Here is a 23,662-nt window from a genome sequence, read left to right as displayed (position 1 = left end):
CTGATGTGGATAAAGGTTAATTTGGTTTGCCATTAACATCAACTTGGAGAGCAGATCCACTCGGTTCACTATACTAATTTTGGAGGAATATTTTATGACCATTTGAAGACGTATATACATGCCTATACACACTCATGCAAAAAAAATAAAAAGAAAGACATCACCTGGTGTCTAAATTGATAGCAAAAACATGTAGTAAACATTAAACAACTTCTAATTAAACATTTACCACACAGCTTATAAACCACCATTTCATTGCAAAGCAGTTTTAACTTCAACACACTAATTCCTTTATACACACAAAATAAGCTGCACAGCAGTAAATAGTTTTCGCACCCATTCAGTAATCTATTTACCAGTTCCCTTTAAAAGGATTAACTGTTAAAAGCTGCTAATCTTGTGCAGAGAGCGCTCACTTCCATTGAAGACGTCTGAAAGGCGGCTGAGAAGGTGAGACCGAGAAGAAGCACAAAGAGCTCCTGGTAACTTCATCGATGGTGGAGGAATCAAGACCATCATGGGAAAACCCCATGCAGTTTGTGCTGGCATGTGTGTCCTATGCGGTGGGACTGGGCAATGTCTGGCGTTTTCCGTATCTGTGCCAGATGCATGGTGGAGGTAGGACACAGTTTCCTATTTTAAAGGGTTATAGCTATGATGGACAGCTTCATCTATGTTGAACAACTATGTTGTAATTGTTTTCTAAAACGTAATTTATAAAAGTGCTAGTTTCACATATCACTGATTAGCACTAATCTTGGACTACCTTATGCAGTCTAGTCCAGAATTAGCTTTAAGCAGTGTCTGTGAAGCAAGTACAGTAGGTTACTACATTTTGGACCCTGTAAAAAAACCTGTAGAACGTGACTAACAGACCATTACCTGAACTACTTTGTAACTTAGTTGTTTCTTTTTTTTTTTACCCTTTTAAAAAATATTCTGCTTGCATTACAGTGTTCAGCTACTGAATACACATGACAATAATAGTAAATTATTGACCAATAGTAAGTGCATAAGTAAGCATATATTTTGCTCAGTCTCACAGTCTTAAAAGTAATCATCTAACATGTATTGGTAAAATGTTATACAGCATGACAAACTTGATTTGTAATAAAGGAGATCCCTTCTTCAATTGCTATTTTGCTCCCTTAACTTGAACTATATGATTCACATATTAATGTGCTGTACACAACACGTACAGTGGTTTGCAGAAGTATGCACCCCCCTGCAAAGTTTTCACATTTTGTTGGCACCTACGCGTACTCAACGATGCTTTCAAATTATACTTTACATGTAGAATCTACACAAACTACCCCACATTGATAAAGTAAAAAAAAGACATTTAGAATATAAATGAGTAAGATTTACAGAGAAAAATAGATTTATCTCAGTTGCATAAGTATTCAATCCCTTTGCTACTGCAACCCAAATCAGCCCAGGTGCAAATGATTTGTTTGAAAGGTCACAAAAATTAATGAAATGGTTTCAGCCTGGGTGTACTCAAAGTGGTTTAACTTGTAGATAATTTCTCTCAGGTATAGAAAGACTTTCAAGCTGCAACTCACATAGTGATCCAGCACAGCAACTATGAAGACCAAGGAGCTTTTGAAACAAGTCACGGATAAGGCACAGAGCAGGAGAAGGGTACAAGAAAATTTCAAAGGTGCTGATTATCCCTCTCAGCACAGTGAAGTCCATCATTTGAAGTAGAAGATGCAATACCACCCAAACACTACCCAGATCATGTTGCCCTCCCAAACTGAGCAGCTGGTCAAGCAGGAAACTGGTTTGAGATGTCACACTGAAGCCAACAATGACCTTGAGAGATCTGCAAAATTCTGTGTCTGAGATGGGAGTCAGTGTTCACACATCAACAATAAGCCGGTCCCTACACAAAGCTGGCCTGTATGGACGGGTGGCAAGAAATAAGCCATTACTCAAAAATCCTCATCTTAAAGCATGTATGGAGTTTGTGAAAAAGCACGTAGATGATACTGCAGACATGTGAAAAAAGGATTTGTGGTCAGACAAGACAAAAACTTTTTGCTCTTAATTCCAAGTGTTACGTATGGCGCAAGCCCAGCACTGCACATCACCCAGTCAACACCATCCCAGCTGTCAAGCATGCTGGTGGCAGCATCATGTTATGGATATGATTCTCTTCAGCAGGAACTGGCAAGCTTGTCAGGACAGAGGGGAGAATGGATGGTGCAAAGTATAGGCGAATTCTTGAGAAAAACGTATTTGAGTCAGCCAAGAGGAAATTCACATTTCAGCAGGACAATGACCTGAAGCAGAAAGCCAAAGCCACACTGGAGTGGTTGAACAAGAAGAGAATTCATGTTCTTGAGTGGCCCAGTCAAAATCCTGACTTGAATCGAAAATTTATGGTGAGACTTGAAGATTGTAGTCCATCAACGATCCCCAACAAACTTATCAGAGCTGGAGCAATTTTCCCATGAAGAATGTACAAAAATGTCACCATACTGTGTAAAACTAGTAGAGACCTATCCAGAAAGACTCATAACAGTAATTGCTGCAAAAGGTGCTTCTACCAAGTATTGACTTAAGGGGCTGAAAATGTATGCAACTAGTAAATTTCATTTTTTACATTTTCTTTGCAAGTTTTGCTGACATTTAACCTCCTCCTCCTCCTCATATAACAGTGTTCAGTTTAACCACTACAGCTTTGAATAAAAAAAGTTTATTTGAAAAACGGTCCATTAATTATTTGTAATTCAACAAAATGTGACATTATTGGTATGAGGTGAATACTTCTGCAAACCACTGTACATACAGGTAAGAACAAAACATTGCTACATCAGCAGTAATGGCAGCAATCAAGCAAGGCCAGCATGTGCCCGTGTGCTCTTGGATGCATCCTTGAGTCTGTAGAGCTGGGGGAGCGCAGTCAATAAACAGAGTGCTCTCTCGTGGCTCCCTGTAACATATTGTTAGTAGATATTGAACGGTCTATTAGGAGCGAGCAATTTCACAATAGCAGGCAAATACATTGCTGTATTAAAACAGTTGCTTTAAGCAAGTTTTGCAATTTGTGTATGTGTTTTTTTTTTATTTTTTAATGTAATTACTACTGTATTTTTGTAATGTAAACATACTTATTATGCCACTGTACTGCCTTACTGAAAAAAAGAAGACTGTTTTGTAATGACTATTGAGGGTGCAAGGACATGTAATGCATTTAGTTAAACTTAACTTGAGCTTTGGCAACTTTTCCTTCAAATTGTGTGATTATGTAGTGTTTTACTTGTTACCGTGGTAACCTGGAATAGCACCTCTCTCCCCTGTGGTTAATGACTTTAGGGAGCCCAGAACATGGCAGTGTTACACCTCATTAGCTTGGACATTGACCCTAATGTGTTAGACCAAGTCTCTATAACAATGCCCACTAATGAGCTACTGTTAGAAGCTGAGCCGGAATACAAATTCATATCCTTGACATTGAGGTCAACATCCATTAAAACAGGGAATGAAAGTTGTTTAACCCTGAACTAAACTGCTGAATTAGCAACACTGAGTCATTTGGAACACAGTGATTTCTGAATAAATGCAAAATAGATCCCAAAATAAGATGAGAGTAATACAAAATCAGTTACAAAAACAAATACTTTTGATTCACAGAACAAGGGGAAACTAGTGCAGTTGCACTGAAGATTTAAACAAGATTATCTTTGATTCTGGCTTAAAAAAAAGAACCAAACGGTACTGAAAATTCATTAATTATTGTTTTTTCACATTCTACAGATATTTAGTTTAGGTTTATAGTGGCAAAACGATTACTTTTTTGCCACATCTATATTGTGTACAAAATGTGCTGTTGTTTTCATGTCATTTCATCTACTTACACCCAAAGCTGATCAAAATATGTTTCTTTCCACAATGCAGAATAATGTTTTTCTGCCATCAGTCTAGACAGTACTGTATAGATACATTATGGTACATATTTACAGTAATTACATTATATAAAGCTTATACTGCGCTAACAAGAAAAAGCTTCAGCACATTTTTTTTTCTCCCCACTTGGGGTGAGCTATAAACACAAGTGTACAGTAGAGTTAGGCACAGTAGATTTAAATGTGTTAGAAACATAAATCTTTTTTCTGGAAGGGGCGACTTTCATTAGATGTAATCAATTCAAGTCAAAAGCAATGCAATACCCAAGCACAAAGAATGTTAACACTGCTTAATTTAAATAACTTGAAGGATTTCAGAATTACTATAAACTTATTTTAGCCCACAATGCCTGTTGATCCTTTTCCGTTTTAGTCAGCAACTTTTTTTTTTTATTATTAGCTTAGGTAATAAAAAATAGAAAAGGTATAAGCCCCAATAAGGATATCATTAATAGTAAATGGCTTGTAATTTGTGTCATACCAAGTGAGAATTTATTACTACTATTTTTAAATATGATATATTTTTAACTTGTTGCATACACTATTCCTATTTTAGAAAATATTCAGTATTCAGGCATTTGCCTGCAGCAGTATCTTTAAAGGGGTTTAGAAACTCCAAATTCTCTCTCCATTGTCATGAAAATGTGACATAGTGCACATATCACGCATGCTCCTCACACTACAGGAAGTGCTTGGCCAAACCATGTACGGCTTAAAAGGGTGGGTAAATCTCCTTCTCACACTAAAAAGCTAAAACTAATTGACTAAAAACTCCAGGTGTTTTTTTTTTTTTTGCATTGAAACAAGTCTGAACGCCATACCTTATGCCCACGAGACTTCTGCTTTGAAGATCTTGTTTTGAAGTAACCTTACACAACTTTTTGCCATAACTAAAGGCCATAACGAGCAATTCTTTATTAACCCTCCTATTAGGTTTCGGGTCTATTTGACCTGACTAGTTTCCAATTAGCTTAAATGCTATTTTTCTTTTCATTTTCTGTATAATATTTTATGACTTTTCCTAAGTTGGGGTCATGAACTTCTACACAGAAAACAGAACCTTTGAGATGGTTATTTTTTTAGAGCAGGTCATGTATACAAATAAGATGTTTTGGGTCACTGTGACCCGTGGCACTTATCTTTGTAGATTTGTTTGCAGGAATAAAACAGACTTCTTCAATTTGTTATTTTATTATTATTATATTTTTATTATTATCTCTGGAAATGGCTGCACATGTCTGGAGATATTTATAAACAAAAAAAAACAAACAATATATATCTACAAGGCAGAGCCTAATTTTCACTGTCAGTATTGCAACAGCATCTCACTGGTAAAGACACTCCAAAATGAAGAGCTCCCAGGTTGGCAAAGAAGTTTTATCACAGCTCCTGGACTAAAAGAGCCTTTGCAAATAAAAACAGAGAATCAATTTAAGGCTGTTTAAATTAGTTTGAAATTGCATCGGGTCAATATGACCCAAAACATAACAGATGTATCTAACTTCGGAACATAATACGAGGGTTAACAACTGAGATCTGCTGGAAGTAGCCCTGGTACGAGAGGTTTAGAGACCTCTCCATTCTGTTCAAATTATTGACGTTTTCCATAAAATTAGTGCTTTATAGTTAAGTTGTTGAGCAGGGTTATAAAAAATACTAAAGCTACTACAATTTTTTAAAAAATGCAGCTCTTTGCAACAAATGAATTTAAAATCGTGCATTTTGTCATCCAGAATATATATTTATTTAGAACACTTCACATATAAAATGCTGATTTACGATTATCTGGCGTGTGGGTATAAATTGAATGGAACAGACTTAATAAATAAATAAATAAATATCGTGGGGGGGGGGGTATTTTGCCACAGCACCTTTTTATGTATCTTTTTTCCTTTTTGGTTTTGGATTGGCAGTGGGTTTGGTAGACTCAGCTCATGAAATGTAGGCTATGTAGGCTTGGTTGGAATTTACTTTTGTATGTATTTTAATATGTACGATTGTAGGCTATAATAAATACATTTCAAGTGCCATTTGTGTTTGTAGTTGTAACACTTCATTATATATTTATTAAGCTTTTAAAATTATGATAGAACTCCCTAACCCAATACACAATTGTTTATAATTAGGCTAATTGTTCTGTGAATTCCTCTAATTATTCATTTTCTGTGGTACTCTTTGCTCGCCTCCGCGATAAATAAACTCAACATGATTAGAAGTAGTCACCGAACACTTACAGTATTATGAGAACATTTTATATGCATACAAACATGTGAAGGTGAATGTGTACATTGTGCATAAAGTGTGGGGTGAGACTGACAACATTACCAAGACATTTAGGCTAATTCCATGTCAATGATCTCGATTACATTCCTAGTGGATCTGTGTGTCCTATTGTACACTGTTTTTTGTTTCTTGTGTGGATTAGACACAGGTGTTGAAAACCAAGGACGCATTGCAAATCCATAATCACCTAAGAAAACTTTATTGTAATATCTAATATGTCATATTCTATACCATGATTTCATTATTTGCTCTTAGGTTTTTATTTGTATAATTCAAATAAATTCTACAGCACAGGTCAGTTGTCATGTAATGTACATATCCAGAGTTCAAATAGGCTACAGCTGCATTGATAATTTCTTGGTAGTAACATTACACTGGGTGCAAATAACGTATATCATTTTAGCAATACATCAAATGTTCCATAAGGCTATACTTGGTTAAAACAAGTCACTAAATCTCATTCATAACCACAAGTATAGAAAAGGCTGTAACTGTAAATATTGAATTATCTAGGTAGTCTGTAAGAAAGAAACTGGTCCTGCACACTCTCTCTGTATCGTTAGCATCACAGCCACAGGCTGTTACATTTCTGTTTCAAGGTGAGTTATATCATTAATTAAAACCTGCTATCATTAATTAAAACCTCCTTTTCCAAGTGCAAATTAACTCCTGATAAATTATGACAATGAACACGGATGTCCTTTTAAATTCCCACACAAACAAAAGAAATAGTTGCAAGAAGCACTGCTCGTTAAGATAAAAATTATTTTGTAAATCAACATAATTTCGGAAATCACATTAGCACGATTATTTAATAACGAGATAGGCATAACGACTGCTTGAAAATGCCAAAATCAATGCTACATAATGATTTGTTCATTAACACTGGAGTCATCGTTTACAAGCTTTTGAATATCCTGCCCCATGTCTCTTTAATAGCGTCACATGTGCAGTCACGAGGCTCACCTGGTGTACAAGGTTCATTCTTTCAGTATCCTGTTATTTGTGTTAACATTCAATTTATGTTTTGGACATAGGATAGCCAGTCCTGCATTTTTTTGTGTTGGTGTAATATTATTATTAAGAATGTTTTATATTAGCCTATATTAACAATTGTTTGTGACAGCTGCAGGTATGGGTATGATAGCCTAGGCTACCGAACAGGTCAATCCATGTATAGAAGAATTGAATTAATCAAATTCTACAACTCCAGCCTCCTCGTATTTCATTTGGAAAAGTCGCTTAATTATCTGTATTATAAAATTTTAAAAAGGAAAATACAGTAGATGAATACAAACACACGGTCTGCTCAATGAAGCAGTGTAGTTACAACGATCAACTGTGTACCTCAGACTACCACAGAACTCAGAACAACCAACAAGTTTAAGTTCACCTGATGTGCTGTAGTTGACACAGTGCAGTACATTTCATTTAGGTTGTTTAGAAGTTTTAAACTTTACATTTCACATTGCTTGAGGCTCTTTCTGCAGTACAATAACCTGTAAAGTTTTGAAAATGGATAACAGTTTTAATTTCAGGGTAGTGCAATAATATTTACAGTAAAACTTTTTTTTTTTTTAATAATTACCCACTATACTATATATTTATTGCTGTCAACATTTTTTAGTATATCCGTATAATAAAATCAATGCTATTTCCTTTTTACTTTGTAAAGTACTTCCAATTTCACATATTTAGGCAAAAGTCTTCCCTTACTATCATAATTTGGCTCCATTTAAGTGACATATACATACTGTATACATATACATACAGTATATGTTTAGTTTTAGTGCGACAGGTCCCGTGTTCGCTCCCATCCTCCGCCTGTGTGTGAATTGCCTCACCCTGTGTGATGTGCCTGCCTGCGGGAACAGGGATTGCTACAATATGATATTTTCTGTACTTAGTTGCTTGAGCTACAGTAAATTAAGAAGTATAACAATGGCTAGAGCAGCCACATTGTCTTTTAGTGTGCCATCAAGTGAACATTTCAAGTTTCGTTTTGCATTGCTTGCAATGCACCCCTGTGCACCAGCTGGTGCTGACTCTTCTAGCCTGGGCCTCATGTCTATGGCATGCAACTAGAACAGAAAAAAACCTTAACACAGTAAATATCAAAAAGCAAAAAAAAAAAAAATGTATTTGAAAATACCCATGAAGGACCTGGCTAATCTATTTGAACTTTGTGATCAACAAGGTTCCTCAGGCTCAAATTACCAGAAGTAGATATATATGCTAAAATACTCCAGTAAGATGTACGTATGTGTGTCCTTACTACACACATTCCAACAAAAAAGTAATATCACCAGTAATATATCAGGGTGAAGGGCCACCATAAGACATCTGTGATGGCACAGACTTGACTTTCTTTATGAAACATGGAGAAGAAATATGCCATTGTTCTGACCATGAAGACTTTTGAGACTGTTCCCCGTAAAATAACAGTGATTTGTGCAGATCTGAATACAGAAGTACCATTCCACCTTCCACCTTCCCTAGAATCTGTCACACCTGCTATCCATTGTAACCAAACCTTACATGTAACAAGCGTTTACAAATTTCAGATGTACGCGTAAAGAATCAATGAGTCATGCAACAAAATAATAAATAAGTACTGCAACTGAATCGTTAAATTCTCTCTTTTCAGGTGGATTTTTAATTCCCTACCTCATTATGTTGGTGGTCGAAGGATTACCTTTGTTTTACCTTGAACTGGCCATTGGACAACATATGCGCCAGGGGAGCATTGGAGCATGGAGCGCCATTAACCCTTACATGGGGGGAGTGGGTGAGTGTTGGGCGCTTCACAACTTCATGCAGGTGTCTGTCCAGAGGTACCAGCTATCTTCACATACACATTGGTGCTGACACGGCTGGCTGGATCACCTTCAGTTTGTATAAGAGGATAGTTCAGATAAAGGGGGTTCTAATGTGTATTATAGACTTCACCATTATCTACATCACCATGTATTCATTTCACAAATGTTTACAATTTGCCCTGCTTCACACCCACTTCTGGTGTTAAAATAACAGCCATAAATTGCAAGGCTATAGCCTTTTTATTATATAAAACCATCATCCCTCTGGTTTTATTTATTACCCTGTTGTGCAGGTTAATGAATGAAAGCATGAATAAAAGTGATCCAGCTGGATCTGTGCTACCTGCTCATTACTCATTAGCTTTGGTGAAGTAACAATACTCTGCTATTTATTCACAGTTTAATACAGGATGCGTCCTCTACTGAGTGCTCTTTAACCCCCTATCCCCTGATTGAGATCCGTTAACATTAAGAGATTGCAGCCTCTTAATATGGCTGACGAGACCAGACTAGCACAGACTGGACACTGTTTTAGATGAAACACATTGTTAAAGCTAATGAGCTTGTACAGTGAAGTTTAATAAGCACAAGCACCTAGCTGATTTTTGACATTTTGAAGCAATTTTGATCAAGTTGTTGCTTTAGCTCTTTACATTGCTGTATGTCCCCAAAATTAGGCTGAATTACATCGAAATCCATGGCAATTCATTAAGGGCCACAGCAGAGCCATAATTTGGATTTAATCAAGGCCTTAGCTGCTGGAAAAGTAGCCAGTTGCCTTGTGTTTCATGAGCTTAATAAATCTTAAAACCCTGTTGTTATGGCATTTCTAGGAAAGCAAATTCCCATTCTACTAATCCAGGGATCCAACGTACATTGCTGCCTCTTTATGCAGCCTTACATAATTAAATAATTGCAAACAGGTATCAAAGCTTTTACAAATTAGTCAAGTACAATCAATTAGTTATTTATGTTCTTATCTCCCTCGTGTTTTTAGGTATAGCTAGTGTGGTCGTGTCCATATTTCTTGTTGTCTACTACAATGTAATTAATGCCTGGGCGTTTTGGTACCTTTTTCATTCATTTCAGGTAAGAGGATAAAAAAAATGCATTTCATATATTTCTCAGAACCAAGTTTATATGTTTTGAATATACATGCACCTGCTGCAGTTCATATAACTATAACAGCCTCAGTTCAATCACAGTATATGACCATTTTAAGTATCCACACTGGTATTCATTGTGACAGTTATTGTGTATGCAGAAATTGTCTAGTATTTTCTTGTTATAATTCATAGCGTATATAGGTGGTATTGCTCTACCTTATTTTTTTCCCTTGTGCTTGCTTTCTGTCAAGCTTTCTTTTCCAGCGTTCTACTTGTATAGCTCTGCCTTGGCTGTGAAAGCAGCTGTATAAGTCCAAGACTGTAGTTGTTTCTGGTAAGCCTAATTTTAAAAAGTCTCAGAGACAGAAACCAGACTTCTCAGTAGCTGTGATGTGTTTCTCTTTTGATTCCTCAGGGTACTTTGCCCTGGGCAGAGTGTCCTCTCAGCAGTAACTTCACCACCTACGTTCCAGAGTGCGAGAAGAGCTCGTCTACCGATTACTTCTGGTACAGGGAGACCTTAAACATCAGCTCCTCCATTGAGGATCATGGCGGCATTCAGATGGGGCAGGCCCTGTGCTTGGTCCTGTCCTGGATGGTGGTTTATCTTTGTGTGCTCAGAGGAACCGAATCCACTGGAAAGGTACGGGCTACAGCTGAGAATAAGTAGAACCACTACAAAAAAAGGACCTAAACTTAAAGAGTAAATAGCAGGGTTCCAAAATATATAGCATTATACATCCCCACGTGCTGCTACAACTGTTTAAATAAAGTTTAAATACCTGTAATATTTTCATTGTTAACATCCTGATAACTTTTTACACTTAGAACTTCAAAGTCTGTTTCAAAGTTCTTTTCAAAATGTCAGCTCTAGTGCACTGGGGTTTGAGATCTGTCCTCTAAATCACTGCAGGAATAGCAATAAAAAAAATGTAAAAAAACATAACAAGAAGTGCTCTGATTTTTCTGTTCCCTACCACGTCATAATCCTGACACTATCAGTGCACTACAGCGGACATTCTGCAAAGAGTTTTGAAACACACTTTAAAGTTATAAGTGTAAAAAGTTGTCAGGATGTTAATAATGAAAATAAAAATGACAGATATTTTATGTAAACAGTTGTAGCAAAACGTGGGGAAGAGTAACGCTGTAGTTTTCAGAACCCTGCTACTTACTCTTTAAAGTACATAGAGCTAACAAAAGAATTCCCTTCACGGCTGATCATGACATGTATCAACAGTACATACAGAATAGTATAGAATAAGAATTCGACGCTTAATCATAATTGAGTATGCAATTCTCCAAATATATGCAGAATATATGTGTGAATATGATATTCTCATCAACTTAAATTATATATTGTTAGTACCAAGTTTAGTGACAATTGGATAATCTGTTCTCCAGATATATGTAAAAATGTGTGTGACGTACCGAAAAACAAAAATCCAGTTGAAATGACGTAAAGCAATGAAAAGTTATCATTTTTCTTTAATGTTAATTGATAAGCTATTGGCTATTGAAACGTCTTTAGTCATGCCTTTTTTTAAGCCGTGCAATAACTAGAAATAAATGCTATTACTTAACAGACTTCTACCTGAAAACTATCCACTGCATTATTGAAGGTAGATGTATCTCTTTTAACAGGCTATTGGAGCTTGTGTCAATGAAAGATGAACTGAAGTCTCCATTTTGTTTGTCCAGGTGGTGTATTTCACAGCAACATTTCCATACTTGGTAATGATCATCTATTTGATCAGGGGAGTTACTCTGCATGGTGCTCTGAATGGACTGAAGTACATGTTCACACCTAAGGTTGGTAAATACGGGTATACCAATGATACTGTGCTTCTAGTATCCCCTTTGTAAGCTCTGGTACAAGAGCTGTCTCGTGTCTCACCTCACAAGAACCTTGGGAGCTATATAAAGTGGTTCCTCTTTTCCCAACCTGATTCATAAGCACAGTGACGTATTGTTGAGGTGGGGGTTCATTCGGTTCATCCTTTTTGGCTGAAAGAGCCTTACCAAAGACCTGAGCATCCTTGAACAGCCATAACAACAAACAAACAAACAACAACAAAGCCTAAAATAAGACTCAATAAGCATGTTTCATGTTTAGCGACATCAAGTTTGCAGGACCTCAACTGTACTTGGCTTCTACCAAACACTGAAGGTTGTATTTAGGATAATTCACCTGGCTCATGAGCCAACTGCTGGACACCCCTGATCTAAACGATGGTGAATCTCAAAACTACTGTCATTTAAATCATTCAAATAGGACTCTCTGGTATATACACATTTTTTACGGAGAAAAATGATCCAGAGACTCGTTAACTGTTAACTGCAGATAAAGCAACTTCATCCAGCTCAACAAGCCCAAATCTTACACTGTAGCAACAAAATGAAAATGCATGGCACACAGGAATCAGCATGTATGTCTGTTAATCATTTTATAAAAATAATGTTCTTGATTACCCCAGTGCCTTGCTTTTTATTTTATTTTGTTTTAACTGTAGGTTCTACAAATTAACAGCGCTTCTTTACATTATTTTGACAAAAGGTATTTCGAATGTGTCGTGCTTTCGGGGCATCAGGACCTTTGATAGAAAACTGGGACTGTCCCTACTAAACCGGGACATCTGGTCACCCTAACGATGTTGTTTCTACTATTGTCATTTTCTATGTACAGTACATCACATGTAATTATTTAGGGAATGAAAGGAACATATTTAACAACATATCCAACGTAATATGACTATAATGCAGCTCAGACATTTACCAAAAGTATATATTAAGGTATTTTTTGGTGATATGATTTTGATGCTACATCGTAATGGCTATACTGTGTCTGATGGATAGTTTTTTCTGCTAACTTCTTGTTCTTTCAGCTTTCTGATCTTGCAGAGCCTAAAGCCTGGATCGACGCAGCCACTCAGATCTTGTTCTCTCTGGGTCTGGGGTGTGGGAGTCTCATAGCCTTCGCCAGCTACAACCACCACAATAATAACTTCGAGAAGCAAGCTATTGTGGTGTCACTGATCAACAGCGCGACTTCAATATTCGCCAGCGTGGTCACCTTCTCTATCTATGGATTTAAAGCAACATTCAATTACGAGAGCTGCTTAGACAGGTGGGGGGACGGAATAATGCTTGGAGTACTGTGATGATTTCCCTAATAGAAATGACTCTAGCTAGCTGGAAGGAAACTCACAGCCCATTAATGAGTAGCGCAAGCAGCAGTCTGTTTATCTTTTCTTTGGGAGCACATGGTAGAACACCATTTTTTGAAAGCCAGCTGTCTGGGATACACATAATTATAGGGTTTTGTTTTGCTTTTAGGTCCAGATAAGCTCCAGTAAGAAAAGACAAAGAAAATGAGAACATTACAAAGCTTTTGGATATTCTTAAAGAGAGTCATGTCTGCAGGGTCATTACAGTTTAACATAGACAGTTATTTTTCAATCCAAAATACAGTGCAAACAGAATGGACTGTATTTAACACATTTTTTTTAAAGTAAGTTGAAACTAGCTCAGCCAATGTCCAACTGAACACTTAACTTCAGTCTGAATGCCCCCTTTCACCAAAGCTTAAAAAACGCATGCTTGCTTTTGTGTAATTTCTCATTATGTTGGAATTAGGAGCACTGTGTTCTCAATAGTGTTCTACCTTCGTGTTCTACCATATGCTCCCTAATGGAAAAAAAAACAAAATGGACAGCTGCTTGCAATACCCATTGATGTCCTTTCCTGATATTAGCAATGCAGTCATCACTGTGTCCATTGGCCAACCCGTTCCCCAGCTATGCAATCTACTGTCTGATTTTGGACTTCTATATTACACAATTCAGCAAAGCAATCCACACACACACACACACACACACACACACACACACACACACACACACACACACACACACACACCAGGAGATTCAATTTAGAACACATTAGGTCACTGTTGAGATTGCTTCCCAAAAAGCATGTTAAGTGCCACCTGCAGGGACTCGTTTTTTTGTATATGCTGCATAACATTGTTTGGTGCTTTTTACAGGATGCAACTGTTGCTAATAAACACCTTTGATTTGGCAGAGGACTCCATAAAAAGAGATAATCTGGATGACTGGATTTCACACTTAAATGCAAGCTTCCCTGATAAGTTTGCCACAATATCTTCCCAAATCGAAGTTTGTGACTTGGAGTCGGAGCTAGACACGGTATGGAGCATGAGCTGAGAGTGACCCCTACAGGGATAAGTCAAAGGTCTACATGCATCCTCTTCTAGTTTACTACTGTAGCTTTATGGCCTTCCTTAGGTCTGGGTTCTAATCAGGTCACATATTAAATGAATGGGAGTTTCAGCCTAGAACCCAGCAGGCTTCAGCCCACATTACAAAATTATATGTTTTTATTATTTTTAAATAGGCTGCACAAAAACATGGCAGGTAATAATTCATATTTTCAAAGCGATTACTCTAGTCTTTAATTAACCAATACATTTGTTTTTGTAACTGTAAAATATTAAATTAGAACTAACACAGGAGTTTAATTGGAGGACTGAACCTGTTTGTTCCTCATTTTGTATTATTAAAGTAGATTGCTGTCATTTAAAAAATGTATTGAAGACTTGATTTGAGTTTAAAGTGTATAATTTTATATATGTGTCTCCAATAATAAATGTGGCTGTTTTCTTTTTATAATTTAGATTGTATTGTCAAGAATATATATATATATATAGGTATACCAAAAAGTTGGTATACCTTGCTAGACACAAAGCAAAGTATTGTTTCAAGTTGTGGATAATAAGTGCCGTTTTGTTTTGTTTTTTGGAAAAATACCAACAATTAGATGCACCACTCAAAGTTTATTGGCTCGCAGCTGTCCATAATATCCTGACTGAGGACATCCCACCCAATGAATTTGTATAAAAAATACAACACAATGAAAATGACAATTATAAATGAATGATAGAGCAACCTGAAGCAGTTTGGGAACCCCTGCATATAAAATTACCGGTAGACCTGGACGAAAGATAATAACATCACTTTACCTGAAATCTAGTGGATTGTCTACCCTTATATTTCTCGTCTAGCTGCTAACCCAAAGTAACCCACCTCTCAGTCTCAACACTTTAGTAGATTTAGTTTTAACTGGAGCTAGCTGGTTATTCTGTTCACCCCAGGCTGTTGAAGGGACCGGCCTGGCATTCATTGTGTACAGCGAAGCCATTAAGAACATGGGGCTGTCCCAGCTGTGGTCGGTGCTGTACTTTTCCATGCTGTTAATGCTGGGGATAGGAAGCATGTTGGGGAATGTAGCTGCCATCATTACCCCGCTCCGGGACTTTGCTTTCCTCACCAGGCATTTCCAAAAGGAAACATTAATAGGTGAGTATCTGAACGAGACACAACCAAACCCATTTAGTATGCAGTGTCTGGCCAATAAAGCTGTGAGATTAGATGGGCTCTTGTGTTGCTTTTGTGAAGCTTTCAGGTGAAGTAGCTACTGGTGCAGATGAGGCAGCAGAGTATGCAATTGCAAAATAAGTGAAAAGAATATGTATATTGTTCCATATCATAGAAATGGAACTTGTGATGTTTCATAGCCTTGTCTTGTTTTGCAGGGATGATGTGCCTGTTCTGTTGCCTTGTTGGCCTCTCTTTCACTACCAGATCAGGAAACTATTGGTTTACCATTTTTAACGACTACGCTGCTACATTTTCTCTGCTCTTCATAGTCCTAATTGAAATCATAACCGTCTGTTATGTCTATGGACTGAAAAAGTGGGTAATACTTCCATGCTTACTGTATGAGAAAAACACAAGAGTCATAGCTGATTTTAAGCTTTATTGACAGTATTAGCAGTACTGTAATACAAATGTATTCTCTTTAGCCTCCAGTCTTAGGACAGTATCAGCCTGATTTTCAGAAGGGGCAAAGTGAAACAGGTCACAAAATACCTTTGCGACACTGTGGTAGAGATGGCTCGAGTGGCATGGGTGGTGACATCAGCAACCAGCACACAAACAACCAGGGCTACAGGGTTGAAACTGCCACAGCCGTATACTTTAATATATAAAAGACTTTACAAAAACACAAACAAAAGGGCGCATGGGCCAAAACAAAAGGTTCAGACAAAACAAACAACTACCTCTGTAACTATTTCACACAAATAGAAGCAACTGTCTGTTTAGCACTCTGCCTCACTGACTCTCTCCTTCTCCAACCAGACCTTTAATGAGCCCAGAGTGGGTCCTTTTATAATGTGGCTGGAGCATTAATACCCATCAATCAAGCAATTACCTCATTAAGGCTACAGCCAAATTCTTCAAGGTTTTTTTAGATGGGGAATTAACCCCATCCTTGCTACAGCACACAATTAAATAAAACATAATGCAAATAAATACAAACTATAATACATAAATATATAAAAGGGGTGGGCACCCTGTCAGACACCAGATAAGTGGCAAATTGTATTTTCAGAAGACCTGCAAGTCAGTTGCGCAATGGCATTTCAGAGTGTGTGCTTTATGAAAATGATCTCGCTTTACAGCTTGTTAAGCAATTGAAGTCAGTAATTAGTTATATTTTGCAAATAATGTCTTTCAAAAGGTGCAAAGCACTGATGTGCCCACTTAGTACACCAAAATACATTCGCTGATTAAGACATGTCCCCGTTCTCCAATTGCAGCACAAGAGGGAATGGAGGAAGAAAAAACGCCCCTACCCTAAACCCAGAAGAGTTTGTCCCAATCACACATTTCTAGATTTATCTCCCAATACAAGTGTGGCAGGCTGGCGAGTGAATAGAGGCCCAGAGACAGACTGAAGTTCAAAAAAAAATAACGATTTTATTATAAATAACACAAAATAAAAGTGCACAAGGGCAAAACAAAAGGATTCAAACACAAATAAAGCAACACAAAAAGCAAACTTACAAAAATAGGGTTTTCAGGCTGGGCAATGCCTTCACTGGATTCAAAATTTCAAAAATACAAAGAAACCAAAAACCACCAACCTGCTTCCTCAACTCCCTCCTCTCAAATGAGAAGTAGAGGCCTCCTTTTATGTCAGGTGGCTGGGCGCTGATTGATCATTAATTAAGTTAATCATTTAATCAACTAATCAACCCCAGCCACCTGAACATAATAAACCCAGGCAGGGAGGGGAAATTAACCCCATCCCTGCCAATTTCTAAATGGCAGAGCTTTGCTCTACCACAACAAGTTATGTGTAGATACAGATTGGATATACAGTGGTTATAGTAAGTATTCACCCCCTTGGACATTTTCAGTTTGTTGTGTTACAACCTGAAATTTTGATGCATTTAAATAGGATTTTTTTTCCTTTGAGTTACACAACCTACTCAACACTTTTGAAGAGGCAAGATAATTTTTATTGTGAAAGAACAGTTAATAAAATATAAAAAAATTAAATGTCTTGGTTAGATACGTATTTACCCCCGAGTCAATACTTGGTAGAACCACCTTTGGTAGCAATTACAGCTGTGAGTCTTTTGGGATAAGTCTCTACCAGGTTTGCACATCTGGATTGTGCAATATTCATCCATTCTTCTTGTCAAAGTTGTTCAAGCTGTCAAGTTGGATGGGGATTGTTGGTGGACAGCAATCTTCAAGTCTTGTCACGGGTTCTCAATCAAATTCAAGTCCAGACTTTCTGGGCCACTCTAGGACATTCACTTTCTTGTTTTTAAGCCACTCCAGTGTCGCTTTGGCTGTGTGCTTGGGGTCATTGTCCTGCTGAAAGGTGAATCTCCATCCCAGTCTTAGGTCTTTTGTAGACTGAAGGAGGTTTTCCTCAAGATTTGCTTGTATTTAGCGCCATCCATTTTGCCCTTTACCCTGACAAGCTTCCCATTCCTGCCGATGAAAAGCATCCCCATAGCATGATGCTGCCACCACCATGCATCACAGTAGGGATGGTGTAACCTAGGTGATGTGCTGGGTTGGGTTTGCGTCAGACATAACACTTTGTATTTAGGCCAAATAGTACAATTTTTGTTTCATCAGAACACAGAAACTTTTGCCACATCTTTTCAGTCTCCCACAAATTCCAAGCAGGATTTTACATGGGCTTTTTTCAGAATGGCTTCCTTCCTGTAAGATTTGTGGAGTACCTCAGCTGTTGTTGATACATGGACAGTTTCTCCCATCTCAGCCATGGAATGTCTTTCACAGTTGTCATTGGCCTCTTGGTGGCTTTTCTGGCCAATGCCCTTCTTACCCGGCTGCTCAGTTTGGGAGGACGGCTTGCTCTAAGCAGATTCTCGGTGGTGCCGTATACCTTCCACTTCTTAATGATCGACTTGACTGTGCTCCAAGGGATATTCAATACCTTTTAAATCTTTATATACCCCTCCCCTGACCTGTGCCTTTACACAACTTTTTCCCGGAGTTGTTTTGAAAGCTCCTTGGTCTTCATGGTAGTATCTTTGCTTTGAATGCACTACCCAACTGTGGGACCTTACAGAGACAGGTGTATTTAATCTGAAATCATGTGAACCACTTTTATCGCACACAGATGGACTCAATTTAACTTATTGTGAATATTTAGGAGTGTCATAGCAAAGGGGGTGAATACTTACCTAATGAAGACTTTTCAGGTTCTTATTTTTTTTAATATTTTTTTTTACACATTGAAAGTGTTGAGTAGGTTGTGTAAATCAAAGGAAAAAAAATTCCCATTTGTAACAACAAACTGTGAAAATGTCCAATGGGGGTGACTACTTCCTATAGGCACTGTAGACACTATAACAACAGAGCTGTGTGATCTGCTTAAGTCTGATTTAGAATTACAAACAGCCCGCAGTCACGTCATACCTTTACCTGTAAAGGTTACAGCAGCCCTTCATTTTCATTCAACGGGTGCTGTCCAGACAGCAGCTGGGGACAGATCAGGCATCTGTCAGTCTTCTATGTCAAAGATACTGAATGATGTCACAGATGCACTTTTCCGTAGGGCAAGGAAGTATGTAACAATTCCAATTGTGGATGAGGAACAAAATACAACCAAACACCAATTTTAATGGAAGTCCATCCTATTGAAATGTGACTAATTGGCTCGTTGAGGAACTGTAAAATCAGTTGCCATTTCAATTGAATCAGTCATAAGCAGAAGTTGCAAATAAGCTTTGCGAGTAGGAGAAATGAACCTGCCCCTGGTGAAAATAAAGACCTACAGTATATTTTATAATTAGGTGGCAAAAAAACTCACAGTGCAAATGCATCACAACCTTTATTTTCTCTCTAAAACTGCACCTTCTGAAAATCAGGCCCTACATGTCAATGTATCTACAAACAGTAAAATAACACTACATGCAGTGCATGTTTGTGGATTCATATGGAAAAGTACAAAGATACCCCGAACAAAAGGAATCTTTTTTGTTTTTTTAAGACACTGAAAGGCAAATCTATGAATCTCTTGTCCTTGTACTATCCACTGCACCTTAGCAGCACAGAACCATTGAAGTTACTTATACATTAATCTATATTGTCCACAGGTTTGAAAAAGACATTGAGGTGATGATCGGACATCGACCACACTGGTATTGGAAAATCGTCTGGTCTGTCATTAGCCCAGTTCTCATAATAGGGCTGTTCATATTTTATATAGCAGATTACATAATGGGTGGAACACCAACATACCAAGCATGGGACTCAAACCTGGTAAGTCTTTTCATTGAACTGTGATACTGCAACCTACACTAGGACATGCAAAGTCCCTCTTTCTGGATAATGCTTTTATCAATGTTTTTAAAGAGGTACATTACACATCCTAGTGTAAAAAGTAATGGATGTATGATTTGTAATGTATATGGAGGATCTACCATGAACCTTCATGGAGTACCATCGTTATTCCATAAATTAGGCCATTTCATGCGTGAAGTAACCACAGCACTCCATGAACATTCATAGTGCTCTGTTTATACAACAAGTGCAATGAATGAAAAGGAATGCCTGTTAAAACCTAAATTAAACAAATAAAGATCATGCTTTGAATCTGCTTAGCAACACATCCTCATTTTGAACAACGCAATCCATCTGGTTATACTGTTGTTGGATTTTAATAAATTCCACATCGACTTTCAAAATGAGACCAGGTAAAAAAAAAAAAAAAATTTAAAAATCATTCAGCACTTTTGAATATGATCGTTCAACACAAGAAAGAGAATTTGCCTAGGCCCCGGGCCATCAGTGAACAGGGTTTTCAGGGTTCCCGAGTGGTGCATCCAGCAAAGCCACTCCCCATGGATGTGCCCTATAGCCTCAGGATCGCAGGTTCGAGTCCAGGCTACGTCACAGCCGACCGTCACCAGGAGTTCACAGGAGGTGGCACCCAATTGGCCAAGTGCTGCCCGGGTAAGGAGGGCTTAGGTCGGCAGGGGAATCCACGGCTCACCGTGCCGCAGCGACCCCTGTGGCCGATAGGGTGCCTGCGGTTCTGCAGTGGAGCCTCCAGATCTGTGTTGTCCTCTGGCGCTATAGGTCTGGTGGCCTTGCAGTGGATCCGCAGCGCAGAAAAATGACGGATCAGTTTCTGAGGACGCGTGCTCCAGCCTCCATTCCCCAAGTCAGCAGGGGGGTTGCAAGTGGTGAGCCAAGGATACACATAATAATTGGGCATACCAACTTGGGGAGAAAACACAGGGTAAATATATTAGAGACGACTAAATTTATTTAAATAAATATTTTAAAAAAAGAAAACAGGGTTTTCATCTCAAGGGTGAAACAAATAAATTAACCTTTTAAATAGAAGAGTTTAGTGATGTGAGGGGTAACATCTACACTTTGAACTTGAAAGCACTTACTTTACAATGAAATCTTCACTGTGTTGGGAAGAATGACAGGGGATGTAATTTAACATGTTGGTTTTTGTTTCGCAGGGTAAAACGGTAACAAAGGAACACCCCCCTTTCGCCCAGGCGGTCATTGGGCTGCTTCTGGTGACCTCCATGATGTGTGTCCCTTTGGCGGCTCTTGTCACTTTCATTAAAAAAAAGAAGGAACAGGCAAGGGAAAGAAAGATAAGCACCACAGCTAGTTAAGAGATCCACTCCTGGGACTACGAGGGCAAAAGGCACTTTCCTTTAGAAGCACTGCGGCATGTGGGATCAATTCTGTGCCAAGATCAAGACCCTAACAGGAGGCCCCTCTGTGTTCAACAACAAGGTGTCTGCGTAAGCATCAAAGGCCTTGTTTTGACTTCGCCAGCATTGCTCCTATCACCTCCTACCCCATATTTTCGTTCAAATTTCCAGCATCCATTAAAAAACATATCCAGAGCAGGGCTCAGATATTCATTCTTTTACGCTGTAGAAGGCAAAGGTTTCAGTGTTGAGAAGTAAAATTTATTTCAGCGTCTTGAAAGAATTGAACTTGTGAGCCTTAAATGGGGTTTAACTTAAAATCTACTTTTAAGAGGTATTTCCTAACATAAGTTTTAATGTAGAGCTGGTTGAAAGCTGTGTAATGTTCAAGTTTAAAAATATCTCTGTATATATACGACTATATACATAATGCAAAGTAATACATATTAAAAAGGCCTTAAAATCAAAGCCCATGTGCGACACTGACTGTCAACCACAGTCTTCAAGTACCACTAAACCAGCGGTCCTCAAAGTAATTTTGGCACTGGCATAAATTGATCTTACTTGGCTGTTTGCGGGCACGCTGACTATTGCATAGGTTCTTATCTTACACACTGCCTTCTCGCGATATGGCACGAGAAGGCATTCTAATAAGGCCAAGTCTCGGGTAGTAATTGTGCGGGCTGCGCTTATTCTTTAAATAATTTACTTTAAATAGGCAATGCAGCTATTTTTTAAATAGTATGTTTACACAGATAACCGTGAATAAAATAAAATTAAAAAGTGTAGATAGTGTCTTGCTTTGTTTCAATTTGACAAATTTGTCAACACTACTCTGTTTAAAAGATCGCTCATCTCCAGTATAATTACTCAGAGAAAGTGGATTCGTAACTAAATCGACTACGGTGTTTCCCTTGTCTGGTGAAATAAAAAATATATAGAGATAGAAAATTTAAGTCTACATACTGAAATGTATTATTTTTCTCAATAACAGTCGGCGAAATTCAGTGCTTACCCAGCATATTAACACCCCGCCTCTGCTCATGAATGATTGGACAGCTGTCTGAAATTTCATTTTCCATTTGGCTACTCACTCGCCTTCAATTTTCATGCATAATACCATGAATGGCCTCTTCTTGCTTATGATTGCGTAAAACTTGGCAGATATTTGACTCTCCTATTGGTTAAACTTACAGTTTACATACTGTATTTACAGTATAATTGTAAATCCCAAAAAACTACTCACTTCTAAATCTTTTGTAGTCATCTTTGTATTACTTTAGTATAAATACATGTTAATTTGGATTTATATGTTGTTTTCTGACTTTATGTGAACGAAAAGACACATTTGCCCGTTTTCCCATTGAAAATAGTGATATTTTGAAATATCACTGTCCTGGTCACAAAAGCAAAGTTTGTGGGGAATAATAACCATTTTCTATACTTTTGAGGCATAAGCAATTAGGAAATAACACTTACTACCCAGGAACAAAAATTGTGTTACATAGTGTAATCAATGTCAGAGGCAATAGTCCAAGAATTTTGTGTCTCAATCATAGGTGTCTAACTTTGTTAAAAAGTGGGGAGCAAACAGAAAGACTAATGAGTGTAGAAAGGCAAATCTATTTATTTTCTGTACAATTAAAGTCTAAGAAACCAAGCAAACCTTCCTGTTGTGAAGTATGGTTTTAGTAATTGCAAACTGATAAAATTGGGCAGGTGTTTCAGCATAAAATGTTCAATATGTACTTATTGAGCATGCATTAATTAGAAATACAGTGGCTACAGAAAGTCTACACCCCGTTGAACTTTTTTCACATTTTGTTGTGTCAGTGCCTCCGACTTTCATGCATTTAAATGAGGATTTTTTTTCCCCACTTATCTACACACCATACTCCACACTGTCAAGGGGAAAAAGTTTTTATTGAGAAAAAAATGATATATTAAAAATACAAAACTGAAATATCATAATTGGATATGTCTTATCCAATTAAGCTATTTCAGTTTTTATTTTTAATTTTCTACAAATTTCAAGAATATTTTTTTCACTTGGAAGTTGTGGGGTAGGATGTGCATTTTTTTCCAGGCTATAAGGCAACAAAATGTGAACATTTTGAAAGGGAGTGTAAACTCTATAGGCACTGTACATGCAAGTAGCACCAATGGCACAACCAGTACAAGTGGCATCTCTGCACAGTGCTGCACCTAGAATTCCCACATGTAGTTTATTAAAGGAAAGTGTTAAACAAAGAAAAGCAAGTACTGTTCTTCTGAAGATAAGTATTCCCTAAGTAAGGCAATTCAAAATACTTGCCATGTCAGAAGCACTGGTTTACTATATTAAAAAAAAGACTTAGTTCCAAAGCAAATGCAAAGAATTTCAAGTCTACATTTAACAGAATAAACTTAGGTGCAGGAAGGACCAGCAAAGAGATTTTTTTT

The 23,662-nt window shown here is 37.7% G+C and overlaps 1 protein-coding gene across 1 annotated transcript; it reads left to right on the top strand.

Annotated features, from left to right (window-relative positions):
• The first annotated feature begins 389 nt into the window (after window positions 1-389).
• LOC121314751 (sodium- and chloride-dependent transporter XTRP3-like) lies at window positions 390-21,939 on the top strand. The gene is made up of 11 exons (XM_041248390.1): window positions 390-618; window positions 8,845-8,985; window positions 10,014-10,105; window positions 10,538-10,765; window positions 11,824-11,934; window positions 13,008-13,249; window positions 14,168-14,330; window positions 15,296-15,500; window positions 15,737-15,896; window positions 19,634-19,799; window positions 21,017-21,939. Exons 1-11 carry the CDS (start codon window positions 495-497, stop codon window positions 21,176-21,178), a joined length of 1,794 nt encoding a protein of 597 aa, XP_041104324.1. The 5' UTR covers window positions 390-494; the 3' UTR covers window positions 21,179-21,939.
• The last annotated feature ends 1,723 nt before the right edge of the window (window positions 21,940-23,662 follow it).

The sequence above is a fragment of the Polyodon spathula genome, chromosome 4 (genome assembly GCF_017654505.1).
Source record: "Polyodon spathula isolate WHYD16114869_AA chromosome 4, ASM1765450v1, whole genome shotgun sequence".
Classification (NCBI taxonomy): Eukaryota; Metazoa; Chordata; class Actinopteri; order Acipenseriformes; family Polyodontidae; genus Polyodon; species Polyodon spathula.
The sequence above is the reverse complement of the archived record's forward strand: the minus strand, read 5'-3'. Positions and strand labels throughout refer to the sequence as shown.